Here is a 15,661-nt window from a genome sequence, read left to right on the forward strand (position 1 = left end):
AAATCATCAATTTATACAAATTAAAATTTTCAGCTTTTTCAATATATAAATCATAGTTTTTTGTTTCAAGGGGTTAAACCCCCCTAAAAGAAGCCCATTTTAGGGGGTTTAAAAGCTCGTTTAAGCCCATGTATAAAAAGTAATATAGTAAAGCTGTAATTGAAGACATTTTTTTGGAAATTTTGAAAGATTATTTGAAACAAGGGATTTATTCCCTTCCAATGCCAGGATTATAAAGAATGTGACTCAATTTTTAAATTAAAACTAAGTTTCTCTACAAACATTAAAGTAGTTTTTATTTTATCTTACTTTAAAATATATTTTTTACATTTTGGCTTTATTACCCACTTTCAATCTAGTGTAAACTTAATTCCTATTTTTTATATATATATATATATTAAAAATTTGAAAGATACATTGTGCTCTGATATTATGTTATTTTATTTATAATTATTATTTTTTATTTCTATGAGAAAGAAAATTAAATCTAAATATAATAGGTTTTATTTGTATAATTCCATATTTGATAATTATAATTTAATTATAATGATTATTATATATTTTTATTCAGTTTTTGATTTAAATAGAAATGCAACTAAATATTTACAGATATTAGATAAAAATAAGATCTTAGAATATGCAGACTTTTTTTTTTTGTTGTATTTTAATTTTTGACCATCAAAATGTAGTTGTATTTGTAGCCAAAACATTTGCCACAATGTTAGTTCTTTGTAAATGAAGTTTGATTTTTGGTTATAGTTCTATATTTCAGAAAAGTAAATGTCTTTACTATTGTTCTTCCAATTTTCTGAAAAAGAACCTTCTTTTTTAGTCCATGAAGCTTGCTCAAGCGGCAATGTGAGTTTGTTTTCAAGCCCATTCTTCAGATATTACTCCACTGAAAAATCGCTTTAATTAATGTGTGAATTGATATTTGCGCTTTAAATTTTGTAAATATTCAAGTGATTGCAATTTTTGCTACTTTTGATCTTACAACTTTTATAAACGATTATTTGCTAATGCAATTTGACACTTTATATGTGTGTGATTTTTCAATATAAGAAATTTTTTCTGATTATAGTTTGTGCCTTTGTCATGTTGAATAAGTTCATAATTGCATGATGGCCCATTTTAGGATGGTCTAATTTTTTTCGCATTAATGAATTGTTTGATAAAATTGTATTATAAGAATTATTTTTACCACAACCAACTCATGCTTTTAATAAATGACCCAAAATATTTTTTTAAAATTATAATTAATTTTTTAAATTTTTTTTTAGGAAAAATAGTTTAAAATTTTAAATATTTTGTTTCCAAAACATTCTGGTTTTGTCAAATTAACGAAATTATTAAGATATGTTGATTTTACATCAGAGTTCTTATCAGACTGTACAGATGTATTTAATTAGAAGCATTACTTAAATATATATTTAGTTTTTATAAAAGTTGTTTCTTCTGATTTAAGTTAGCAGCATAATAAGAAAAAGACCAATCTCAGTGGGCTATTTTGTAACTTCATCACTCATGCTATATATTTTAACAATCCACATTTGTATATTTTAAAGTATCAACTTAACCAATGCAGCTTTTAAAATTTTATATAAATTTTGTACAGCTTAAACTTTATTTTGTTAATGACTTTTTATAATATATTTATAATTTATGGGCATTATTGCAAATACATTTATTTTGATTATGTTATGAATATTTAATGAAAATTTATTTTATACCATCTTGTTGAATCTCAAAGCAGAAATCATTTTATACGTCATCTAGTTGTTTTATTGTGCAAACTTTTCTTCATGTACTGAAAGCATATTACGAGGAAAAAATAAGCACAGTATATTGTATAATCTAATCATCATGCTTGATTTTATGTAGTGCCATTTTGTTTATTACTGTAATCTTATAATTTCGCTATTACATTTATTATGTGAGCTAACATTTTAAAGAAAAATTATATTTTTATAGTTCCTTTTTTCAGCTTTTATTTTTATGTGATAGTTTTTTTCCCACTCCATTCAGGAAAACAAGAAGTTGAGATTAAATACAGTTTATAGTGATGGTTATCACTTCATTTAGCTATGAAAATGAATTGAATGATGACAAATTTTTCTAATGCTTAAATTGAAAATTACTATTTAAAATTTATTAATTTTATTTAATGCTTTTTCATTATATATTTTGTTCAAAGTTTGCCATTTATGTATTCTATTTTATTCTTTCAGTATGTGTAAATTTTTGCATTGTGTTGAATTAATTATTCGAACAATAAGTTTATGTATAAAGGTTGGTATTGATGGCAGTTAACACTTCATTTAACCACAAAAATGAAGTGAATAATGCCGAATTATAATTGATAAATATATTTTTTTAAATTTTTTTTTTACACATAATGTAGTATCTTTATTAAATTTCACTGTCTAGTTTTCCTGAATGGATTATAGTCTATTCATATACTTATGTTTTTGAACTATTTGGTCAGTATTTGTCAAAATAATACGTTGTATTTTTTATTTTTGTTATATTTTATATATATATGTACTAGAATATTTTTTTTCATTAGCCTGTAATTAAAATTTTCAAAAGAATTTTTAAAACATTTCTTCATTAAAACAACATTATTTAGTTATTCACAAGCTTTATTAAACTTTCGTACAAACTTTATTATGTAAGATTATCTTTTTTTCTCTGTATCTGTTTAGTAACAAATTTTCTATGCCTGAGAATATTCTTAGTTGAATACTATACAATCAAATTTTGCTCAAAGATTATGACTTAACTTACAAACAAAAACTTACTGCACAGTTATAAATATTATTTTAAAAATATTTGTTAATTAAATTTGTTTAAAATGAATATGTTAATTTTCTTGACCCCATATTTATTTAAAAAATTTTTCTTCAGGGTAAAGCTTTTAACAATAGTTTGTTGAAATTTGTTTTTGATCATATTTTGTAGACTATTTTGAACCTTTTTTGTTTTGCATTTGCCACATAATCCTGATTGAATTAGGCAACTAATTTTATTGATTTTGAGCATCTTTTATCTTCTAATTTTTTAAAATTGTTTTTAAGTCTGATGGATGTTTCTATTGTTTTATTGTTTAAGGTAAGTTAATGTTAGTTTGGCTTAATTCATGTTATTATTAAATTCCCCTTTTTTGTTTTATTGTAAATTATTTTAAAGATAAGATCTAGTTTTTCCTTTTAATAATTAAAATATCCTATGTGTTGATACTTTTTTTATTTTTATTTTCTTGCTTTTGTAAATAAACAAGAATATTATTTTTGCACTCAATGTAGCTTTAGAATTTCTCGCAGCTCAAAGTGTGCTATAACCAATATTTCAATGGTTACCAAAGAAATTCTATTATACAACCATTTACAAACTTTATAAATGTGTTATTGTTATATTTTATAGGTAATTTTGAGTGAAAAAAAAAGTGTATTTTAGCAATAGAAATTGTATAGCTAACAAATTCAGTATACCTTATAGTTGCCCTCTGTAGATTATCTTGATTATTTGCATATTACTGAATGTAGTGTTAATAAAGTGTTTTATCTCTTCAAATGCATTCATTTTATGGAGCTGCTAAGTAATTTTTGCTGAACTTTTGTCAACATTTTTGTATTTTTTTATATTTAGAAGTCCCTAGACATTTGTGGTAATTTGGAATCAGTATTATGTCTTATAAGGTTATTATTTATTAAGTTTGAGTTATGAAACAATTGAGTGTAATGGAGCAGTGAACATAGTATATAAAATTAAAGTACTGTACGCCTGCAACAGCCGATCGTTGGTCAGAGGGTACATAGAGGTTGAGGCTCCACAATTTCGAATAGTCATGCCATTATAGGCCCTGAAATATTTTCTAGTTTTTGAATTTCCATTATTTTATAACATTTATATTCATATTTTATCATTATTCCTGATCCACTTTTAATTAAATAAAACAGTTACTTAATTTTTCATTCATTTTTATAAGGAGCAGAAGCAAATATTTAAATTTTTTCACATTTCTCAATAGGTTGTTTAAAAATGTAATTGCAATGCAATTATGTTTATTTAATTGAATCGATTAATGAATTATTCTTATCTAAGTATCAAAATCTATTTTCAATCTTTCTTTATTTCAGTTGCAATCTTTCTTTATTCAGTTGAAATCCCTTCCCCAAGCTTTGGGTTGGGGACTTCATGCTTGTTTGAATTTGGTACCTACAGCACATGGTGTGCCGTTGACCCTCAGTCAAATCATTGAAAATAAAACTTTTCAACCTTTTAAAATATGAGCAGTTTAAATCATGGCTTCTTAATCTTTATCTAATTCTCTCTCTTTTGGAAATCTTTCTTTTGAATTAATCTTTATCCAAATATCTCTTTTGATAGTGCTAGGAGTAGTATATGAAAAGCAAATTAGCTAGATATACAGAGTTAATTAAGGTTGGAACAATTTCCCATTGGGATTAAGGGAGTTTGACCAAACAAGTACAATCAGTTAAATAAGAGAAAGGCTTTATTGATGATGATATTGGGCACAAACGCTACTGTTCTTAACCTAATGTTTTTTAACTTTTACTTCCTTGCAACTTTTCAGTGACTCTACTTATGTCTTGTCCCTCTTTCTCTCTTCACTGGTCAATTTGTTTTCATACTAGACTCAAATAATTCTGTAGTATTTCTGTTCCTCCCCTCCCTCGCTTTATTTTATGCGCTGTAGCTTACGTCTCCCTCTCTTCTTTGTCAGATTTTGTTTTATCGTATAGATTCGAATGATTCGGTAGCTTTTCTTTTCTCTTTTTTCGCTAGCTTCATTTTATGTCATGGAGCTTATTATTGTATGCTCTTATTATCTGGTCCTAATTTCCCTCTTCATTGGTTAATTTTGTTTTTCATACTAAATTCAAATGACTTTGTAGTATTTCTTTTTCTTTCTTCCTTTTGTGTTCTGGAGCTGTCTGGTCTTGCTTTTTCCCTTAACTAGTTAATCTTTTGTTTTTTTAAATACTAATTTCAAGTGATTGTGTTGTACTATAGTTTCTTTTCCTGCTTCATTTTATATTCTGGAGCTTGTTGGAGTTATTTGTGCTGTTATTATACTAAAATCGGTATTATCGTTGGTTTACTTTTAAAATGTTGCACAAGGTTTCACAGGCGGATGTCCCTTTTTTAACTGGATATGCTTGCTCTATAAATTGTTCTCTACTTCATTATACAGAAACACCAAAAATAACCCCTCTTATGTAGTGAAATAATTATTATAAAATCTGGAGTAATAGTCAAAATAAAAACAATCATTGTCAATGGTTAATTAAATAAAACCAGGTAAAAGGCAACAGACACTTCAAAATTACTACAATATTAAACGATATTGATAAATTTTACGTCTTAAATTAAGAATTGGTAATATTTTAGGTAAAATGTGTAAAAAAAAATTTTTTTTCACAAGTCACTGAAAAGGAGTTTACAACTTAGATGTCGCATTTTTGCCATCACATCCTCAGAAAAAGGTAAGCAAAGGTGGAGTAAGTGTGTTTTCAAATGTAGGTATACGTAATTTATGAATTTACTATTTAAGAATTTATAAATGTTCTCATGTTTTCTTTTTAGAGTTGTACTGACAAATCTCATGTTTGTCAGTGCTCAAACATGAGATCTCGTGTTTGTCAGTGCTTATTCTTAAAGAGAATTTCTATTACTAAAAACTTTTTTTTTTACATACTTTTGTTTTTTATCAGTGGGAAAAAATGCAAGAAAGAAAAGAAGAAAAGGTTGTGGTATGTTTGTATGGCATTTACTTTTATAAATATTTTCTTTAGTGCCCCATGTATGAGGTTTCTCGCTTTTCAACTTCGATGCAAAACTTGATATAGGCATGCTAATTATTACAGATTTTTCGTATTATTTCAATGGGGCTTTTCATTTCTACGGAATGATGGGGAAAAAAAACTCATTTTTTGATTTTTCAGTTATTTTTATTTTTAGTTCTTTCTTTTTGTATTAAGTTTGCGGCATCTCATCCATTGCCATGTTTTTGCAATTTGGAGACAATATTTTATTTTTTGGGTTAGCGTTTTAACTGTTAGACTTGTTATCTTATTGTGATAGTGGTATTAAAAAATACTTTTTGTTAGGTCTAATATTTTCATTACATACTTGTTTGTATTAAATTAAATGAATTAAAGTTTTTTTTTCCGATTCATATAAGCAAAGATTTGTGAAAAGAATTTTGAGTTTAGTTAAAGGACCTTTTAATTTTTTTTTTAGTTGAATGTTTTTGCAATGTCTAGTGAGAAAGTTGGAATTTAATTTGGGAATTAAATTCTGATAACTTCATAGGAATTAAGTTTAATTTTCTATCAGTAGCAAATCTTAATAATTTTATATATATATATATATATTTATAATTTACTGAAATAAGTTAAAAACATTGATTTTGCTATGTTTCAAACTTGATTACGAAATTGCTGGGCAATAGCTTTTTGTTGGGGATTCGAATTCGTTGCAACAAAATCTACTTGAATCATCATATAGAATTGAAGGGCTTTGAGCAATAAATCAATCACATTGTTTTCGCAATTTTTATCAGATGTAAGCGCAATACATAGACACATTTTATTAGTGCAAGAACACCGTGTTATTTTTCACTGAAAATACCCAGAACAATATGGAAATGTGGCTTATCATTATACTGCACTAAGAATACTCCAAAGGATTTTTTCGATTCTAATTGACAACATGCAATCAACAGAGGCTCTTAACATTTCCAATGTTTCAATATTGTTGATTATGTTGTGTTACCTAATGAGTTATGCTCGAGGAAGGATATATGAGCCACATGCACTAATGTGTAGAGAAAATCTTTTTGATGCTTAATAAGAGAGAGGCGAATATTTATGTTTTGGCTATAAGGTCAGTAAGCAGTCAACACAAAATGAAAAAAAATAAAATCAAGCATTGTTAGAGATTTTTACTTATTGTATTGAAAGGTAAAATGTTTTAGGAGTAGTACAAAAATTATGTTAGTATATTTTGGTAATTCGGAACCCTCCATTTTCGTCTGGAAAAATCAGCAGATCACTATCATTAAGACCATAGGACTTTTATCGCCAATTTACAATGTATTTTAATATACTTTCTTTCGAATACAGGAGACAAGGTCTTGCTTAAACATCGCTCATAGCTCTTCTTGGCAGATCTCAAACCCTTTACTTTTTGTTTTCTTTAATATTTGAAGGACCTTTCTTTTTTTTATTTTTATGATCCGTGGTTATTTTGCGTGGTAAGACAAATGGCTACCTGCATTTCAAGAAGATCACAAATACCCACACATGTGACCTATGACGTCAGCACCAGCTGATCGTTTATAAGCAAAATAGCGTGTTAAAATTAAACTAATTTTCTCCACATTACTTAGAATGTTAATTAACTTGAAATTAATTAAATTCAGAGCCGTATCGCACATCAAATTAATTTAAATTTATTATTTATTTATGTCTTTTGTTGTAACCGTGATATAATTTTGCTTTGTGTAACTGGCAACTTCGATACATAATTAGTTTGTTTATATTCTACATGGCTTCGTGCCTGTCTTTGTGTTAAGTAAGAAATATCTAGTGAGTTTCGTAAGAGAATTAGTACTTTCCGGTTTGGCTTACTCGAAATTGAATTGAAAGAATAGTTGCTAACTTAAACAAATGCCACGTTTCAACAACCAATCAAGATCGAGATACTCACACTACGCCACTTGCGGGTGTCCCATTGTCGACTCGGGTAGTAAAAACTTGCAGATTTATGCTATGAAAAAAAAAGTAAAACCTAAATACTTTTCAATATCCTGCTAAGCCTTTTTGTCTGTTAGACAATTATCTTACTAAGTTGTTTTTTGTTTAAATAGGTTTGCACTGTTATTCTATCAAATACATATGCCTATCAAATATATATGATGGAGCGCTCTAAATGAGTTGACCAAGGTTCGAATCACAGCTGTTGCTGGTTGATTCGAATTCTGCTTCCGGTTCGCACCGACCACAGTGCTGACGTAAAATACCCTCAGTGATAGACGATTCATGGGCTAGAATTCCCCTTGTCACCGGGTTAACCGTGGGAGGTCTTTGTGGTTTCTTCTCCATATAACGCAAATGTGAGTTATTTCCATCAAAAGGTCCTCCAGAGAGGCTAGTATGTCCCAGTGCTTGACTCAGGAGCTCCCTTGTCTTCTGGGTTGGATTCTAAATTGCAAGACTATGGAGTTGAATATTGCTAGTCGCAAACTCAGAAATTTATTGGCTGCTCATAGCTGGTTATAAAATAATATAAAATATCCCAACTGATGACTAATAAATGTATGTTGCGCATAATTCGTTTTGTGTAGCAATAACAAATAATTGAAACCAGCAAATATAACGCCAAGCAAGTGTTGTAAATATATGTTGAGCATTTAGGATTTTTTTCCTCCCCTTTTTGTACAATCAAATGTTAAATAAAATACCGTGTATTTCTGTCCAAATTGCTTTTATTGCTCACCTTGCTAGTTTCGGATTGCTGAGCTTTAAATTCGTTTTGATGTTGAAATCTTCATATTTCAACATCAAAATCAATTTAAGTTATTAATTGATAATATCGTTAAATACTTCATATTGAGATGTAGAGTGTTTAAAAATAAATTTATTTTTTATCGAAAATCAATAAGTTGATATTAAGTTGAATATTTAAATGTTTTCATAATGAGATCGAATTCAAAATAAGCTCTTTTTGAGAAACAATTTTTTTTTTCCATTTAAAAGAGAGCGTGGAAATTCTCCAGTTTGAAACGAGATATCATTCTATTCTTTTATTTGATTTCAATTAACGAGTTCTGCATTTGACATGATTAATTGAATCTTTCTCAAAATTATTTTTAAATTGAATTGAAATAAAAATAGAACGTATCTTTAAAAAAAATTATTTCTCTTTTCTCCCATGCGTTTTAAAATTGTCACATTCCACGCTTGTGTTTTAAGAATGGTAAGTTAAGACACCCGGGGTAATTATGTTTGGTGTTAATTTGAAACGTTCTTATTTTTTAATTAAACTTCTGAATGCGGGTCAGTTTTGAGTTCAATCGTTTCGATTATCCTGCAATCACTAGAAATTGGCTAGATTTTTCAGACAAATTTTTAAACAGCTACAAATAGTTTCTCTTTATCCTTTTTAAATTAAGTTGGTGACAATTATTTTGCTATTTGTGGGAGGGGGAGAAAAGCTGCTTACTTTTGAACCTTTGGTGAAATTCAGTTAAAATTACGAGCAGCTAGGGCTTACAGCACCCATTGACTAACTCAGTTTTGGCGCACGTTTAAGTGATCGCAGATTTAAGGATGCTTTTTAGGACCATTTTAAGAGTATGCAAATTGTGATAAAATTGAAATCCTTTACACTTGACATTAGATTATTAAATTTTACAATGAATAAGATATTGAAATTTTAAATAATGTTTTTTTAAAACAGAGTAACTCGATATAACTTCATAAATTTTCATCAAATTGCTTTTTAAATTTAATAGTGAATGATATTAATATAGTTTCTATTATACTTAAATATTATGTATCGCGTTTATTTTTTATTGTTTAATTGATAAGCATTTATAAATAAGGACTCGTTTCATTCATTATGTTGACAAATTGTCAAAAGTAACATTAGGAAGAATAAAACCTACGTGCACAGCAAACTACAATAATAATAAGAGACATGCTGTTCACTTTTTAGGTAAATCGGATAAAAATTTGGAGAAGTTATAAGGCTCTTTATTAGTAAATGAATCTAGGGTTATTTTACTTTATTTTATAACCGTCGTTGAACAGCCGACCCAATCTTATGGGTTTACGACTACCAATGTTCAACTCCGTAGCCTTGTAATTTTGAACCCAATTCAGAAGACAAGGGAATTCCTGGATCGAGTATTGGGAGAAATTTGCCTTCGGGGAGGACTCTTTGATGGAGCTAACCCGCATTTGCGTTACATGGAGAGGAAAACCACGAGAACCTACCACGGTTAGTCTGACAGCAAGGGGACTCTAACCCATGATCCGTCTACTACTGAGGATATTTCACGTCAGCACTGTGGCTGGCGCAAGCCGGATGCGGAATTCGCATCGACTGAGATTCGAACCCGGTTCGCCTCATTGGAAGGCGAACGCTCTATCCCCTGAGCCATCGCGGCTCAATCTAGGGTTGTTGAAAAGAGAAAAACATTTTATTACGTGGAATTTATTTCTTATGAATTTTCTTAGCTGCGTCCAGGGACAGATGCGTCCTTTTTACGCCACAGAAAACTTTGTGGCTGAATTGAGGGCCTATTCCGATTTTTTTTAAATCATATTCATTCTTGGTATTGTTACTCAATTTCCGTAGAAAATGTCAAAATGTATGTAACACTTCTCTTTAGATATACTTGAGCGAGTTTTACATAATTTGGCTATTAATCTTTCCTACATAAGCTTGTCGAACGTGTTATTTCATGCTCAATAATTGTCACCTTATGTTTACAATTAGTATATTGCAGGTAATTTAATTTAAATGCACGTTTCATGTAATAATATAGTACTCATAGAAAGAAAAAAATATTGTAAATTGTGTTAAATATGTGTTTTGTTGGAAATGAAATAAGTTGTGATAATGAGCATTATTATTGTGTAACAGTGGGTAATTTAACTAGCTGGAGTAAGTGTGACAGTTATTTAAAACAAAAGTTTTAACACCGCAGCAGATTCTTGAAGGAAACAGAGCACTGTTTACCCCATAATTAGATGGCCAATTGTATTATCTTAAATAGGAAATTTTTCGAGCCATTTATATAAGCATGTAAATAGTTTGTGTGGGCCGGGATAGCCTGGTCGGTAGGGCGCTGGGGCCATGTCCTAGAGTTCGTGGGTTCGAACCTCGCAGGCCGAAGACTCCCCGTGTAGTAAAGTTACTGATGCACGTTAAATCTGTCGAGTCACAGAAGTCCGCCATGTTCTCATAACAAATCAAAACCTCTAGGGGTACTGGATTGGAGATCGATCGTTCTCTGATTCAGGTCGAAATCACGATCTGTGGATGCATGAATGGGTCCGCCCTATAAACGAGAGCGACGTATGGTGTGGTAGAAGTCGAATTCTTGACCGTAGATGGTGCCTCTGGAAAACAGGAACAATCGCCCCCGTCTGCCTGAACAGGCATACATCCACAACGACAACAATAGTTTGTGTATAGCTTACTTCAGAATCCAAGGTGACAAAATTTTGATTGAGTATACAATGTGATATAATTCATGTTGCAAACAGGTAATATGTTGCAAAGAACAATTGTCACAGGAAATTCTTTATCAATAAATCTAAATATATATATATATAGTAAAAAAGTGTACAAAAACAGCGATTCTTTTGTAGCATAATCAACTATACGATTTTTCTATCGAGCTCACATAATTCGAAGTAAATCAATTTAGCTGTTAGTGTAAGATAATGATTTAAGCCAAATTCTGAAAAAATAATTATAATAAAAAACCTTATTTTGAACTATAAAAGAAAAAGCCGTCCGAGAGAAATATACACCAAAACAAAAAAATAACATTAAGTTGAACTCTCAAAATAACAGCATATGTAACGAATCTTACATTTTTTTTCTAATATAAAGAGGTAGGCGCAAATTAACTTAGTTTTTTCGTCAAGAAGGGGTTGATCTTTTAAGCATTTGTGGAATATATAAGATCAAAATTCATTTAAGTTAGGTTTAAACTGTTTTTAAACATTAGCATAAAAATAATTGCATTAAATGTAAGTATGATTAAATTAGAGAACGTCAGTACTGATACCTTCTTTAAACTTAAAAGTGAGCCATATATTATTATCTACAGGCGATCTTAGGTCTTTAAATTTATTATTTTCTTTTATAAATCTTAGTCTGAGTGCATTATTTCAGTCATAAGTTTTTCTATATAAGTAGTAAATGTTGAGCCATGTGTAAGTTAATAATTTACTTCCACCTCGCCTTTCTTTAAATTTTAGATTCTTTTAAGTCCAATACCCTCTACTATGCCATCACAATCAGAATATTCATTACCATCGGTTACATCTGCAAGAGTTGGAAGTAGCACCAGTTATATCCAGAAAAATGAAGCCACATCGATGACTGGTACACGAGAAAACGAACTGGTACCTCAAACGCTCACTAAATCTCAAGCAGTAGCTAAGAGTGGTGTTGGAAACCAAAAGATGACCAAAAAATCCACCAGTAAAGGACAAGCACCTGAAACGCCCGCAAAATCTGTAACAGTAGCTAAGAGTAGTGCTGGAAACCGAACGATGGCTAAAAAATCCATCAGTTCGAAAGCGACATCTGTTCAGAGCATAGGTGGTCGAGAACTATCTGAATGTTCGTCTGATGGAGATATATCGTCCAATGAGGATACACCGGTATATAAAAAACGTTGGAAAAGTGTTGGAACTGGTACTCAAACCCCAATATCGCTTAAACACCCCGCCAAGCGCTTGTCATTCAGTAGAAAGTCGAGTCCGTTTTAGTTGGGAGGTAGGCAGGTATGAAGAAGATAATGTAAAAGAATTAATTTAAAATTTTCAGTTATATCATTGACTCTAAAGAATTGTATAAATACGTATACTTTCTTGCGTTTTCGAACTTAAAAATGAAAACTGCCTTACTTATATTGCCTACAGAAAGCTCACGAACATGCTCTTTTAGAAGGGTCAATTTCAATAGGTTTGGAATTTGCTTTTCTAAGCCAATATTTTATCTAATAAAAATAAAATGCATTTCAAGCTATGATCTGAAATCATTTTCCAAAAAATATTGTAAATTTATTATTGTCTGGACACAGCTCCAAACGCGTATTTATGGAAACGGACAACGCTCAAAATGTTTGCTTGAAAAAGGAAACACCTCGAAATGCGGTTTGACGAAAGTGGACACTGCTCGAAGTTCATGTTTAAGAAAATGGACATAGCAAAAAATGTGTCTTTTCAGTTTTTAGCACAAATGTAACAACTTAGTGAGGAATTGCGTGCTGACTTATTAAAACAGTAAAGCGTAATCATTTCGATGCAAAGTCTCGGGGTTCGAGATGGCTAGGTATATTACCGATGTAACTTTTCAGGCGATGTCTTCATATTCAGAACTCTAAACGATAAATAGAGTTTTAAAACTCTTTTAATTCCTTACGTCGTAAATTTATTACTAGCATTATAACTTCGTAATAACTGTGGCAATATTGTGAAAACAACTGTTGACTTAGTGATGTAAGCATATGGACGATATCGCATTACAAATTTATTTGGATTAATAGGACTTTTCTACGAAAAAAAAGAACTATGCTCATAAAAGAAGTTTGAAAAACGGAATCATATTCTATGTCTATTTTCTTAAACACACATTTTGAGCTGTGTCCATTTTCGCAAAAAACGCGATTATTGAGTGGAATTCTAGTTTTCTATTTTGGGTTTTTAATTCTGATTTGCAATTTTTTTTTGTCAAATTATTAAAAGAAATTTAATTTGAAATTTGTTTATTTGGATTTATTATTATTATTCGAAAACCTCTGACTTTTCATATGCTTTCCTTAACAATTTTATAAGATATTTTTGAAACGCATTTTAAGATAAACTTTTTATAAAATAAACATAATACCTGGAAAATTAGCCAAGACTGCATAAACTCGATTTTTATAAGTTATACGCAATGTTTTATTTATTACCATTTTCTGCAGACCCATAGAACAGTTGTTGTTTTTTTTTAAAAAACTTTTATTTCGTACTTTTTTTTGTCTTAGAATTCGTTATGCCTTTGAAAAAAATGAGCTCTATCCCCCCCCCCCAGAAGCACATTTTAAAAGCAGAATTATAAACAAAATAATCACGTGGTTTATAGAAATGCTAATTTGGAGATGTAGCAACATGCTCTTCACTCTGATGACTGAACTTGTAAAAGATAATTAAACATTAAAGAATGCTTAGTAAAATTTTAAGCAGTATTGTTTGCAGTATTATTTGTAACAATTGCTAATGCAAACAATTTATTTTTCAAACATTTCCCCGGAGTAAATTACTTTTTTAAAAAGAAAGATTTTTCGGATCGAAAGCTGAAATTGCTCCTCGAAGTCGATATTCAAACTTCAGAACCCTAACGCTTACTGCTCCTGAAGTTAAAAAAGATTCCAAATAGCGTTCCGCGACAAGGCTAGTTAAATACTAAAAAGCACGAAAGCTTAAAAAAAGAAAGATTACTTGTTTTAATTTAAGGATCACTCCGGAAATTTGAAAATTGAATAAAAGTTACCAAATCGGATACAAGTACAATTTCAAAAATATAAAATATATCTATTATTTGGAATGGAAAAAAAATGAACTCAGTTTGTCAGAAGAACGGACGAAAGTTTTAAGTTTTTTAATGTTATTTTTGGAGTTTTCGTTGCGTCTTTGGCACGAACAGCACGAAACAAAATTTATAAGACCCGCTTAGCCAAAAGTATTATCAAGCAAATAAATAAATAAAAAATAACAATTTTCAATAAATATTCTCATTGATGATCATTTTTTTGTTGTTGTAAGGTATAAAGTTTTAAGAACTTCTATAAAACCTGCTCTTAGAAGATAAAAATTGTAAGATATTAAATAGGATGAATAACCTTTGAGAAATAAAAACTCCAATGTACAACTTAGTTTAATTTTTATTTCCCAGGAACTATTCAACTGTTTTTGTACTTATGTTGTTCGCATAGTCTAAAATGGGAATTTAAATTTTTTCCTTATTCTTTTATGCTGAAAACAAATTAAAATTTTTATCTTCTATTATGTATTAGAGAATTTTAAATTCGACAAATTCAGCAGTGTTTTTATTAAAATATACTTTATGTTACGTTTTTTATGGCATTAAAAATTATTATTCATTCAATATTTCAGCTTATATAAAAAAGAATTCGTATCTTTGGCTTTCATTTAAAAACATTTATTCAAGCAGGCTTAATCTGCTTAAACTTGTTTTTCACTGAACTTTCTGTGACAAACAGGCTTATTTGCTTAATTTGTTTTTATCCATTTGTTCAAAATATTTAAATTTTTTCTACTAACTGTGGATTATTTTATGGCATATTTTATCGCATTATATTTGCTGGCCTTTTTTTATTTTATTTATTTACTTATTTTTTTGGAATGCGTTTTAATCTAAATTGATCATACAAATCAATTTAAATAAAAACGAATAATGAATAAGGTAAAAATAAATACTTAAAAAAAAAAGGTGAGTTATAGTTCTTTTTTAAAGTTTTTTTTTTATTTCAGGAAAACTATATATTTTGCATGGTTTTAAAACGGTGCTTTAAAGATTCAGCAGTTATCTAGTGCACTATTTATTTTCATATTCATAAATAAATACTTCATACTCATTCATAAATAATACTTTAATATTCATAAATAAATACTTAAAAGAAAGGTGATAAAAATAAATACTTAAAAAAAAAGGTGAGTTATAGTTCTTTTTTAAAGTTTTTTTTTTACTTCAGCAAAACTATATATTTTACATGGTTTTAAAACGATGCTTTAAAGATTCAGCAGTTATCTAGTGCACTATTTATTTTCATATTCAGTTAGAGCTTCACGAGTTTGTAAAAATAATTAAAAAGTAAACT

General features: G+C 29.2%; 1 protein-coding gene across 3 annotated transcripts in view; it reads left to right on the top strand.

Annotated features, from left to right (window-relative positions):
* The window catches only part of LOC107441511 (flotillin-1), a 41,897-nt gene extending 29,337 nt beyond the window's left edge, over nt 1–12,560 (top strand). For 2 of the 3 annotated variants that reach the window (XM_016054798.4, XM_016054799.4), the window contains exon 12: nt 833–3,573. In XM_016054798.4, the coding sequence (XP_015910284.1) occupies nt 833–915 (83 nt within the window). In that variant the 3' untranslated portion in view covers nt 916–3,573. Of the gene's footprint in view, nt 1–832; nt 3,574–5,738; nt 5,778–12,029 lie in introns of those variants that run through there. The other variant, XM_071184622.2, reaches the window with a different exon arrangement.
* Nucleotides 12,561–15,661: the final 3,101 nt, after the last annotated feature.

This window comes from Parasteatoda tepidariorum, chromosome 10 (assembly GCF_982258835.1).
Source record: "Parasteatoda tepidariorum strain Cologne lab strain chromosome 10, Ptep-v5.0, whole genome shotgun sequence".
Classification (NCBI taxonomy): Eukaryota; Metazoa; Arthropoda; class Arachnida; order Araneae; family Theridiidae; genus Parasteatoda; species Parasteatoda tepidariorum.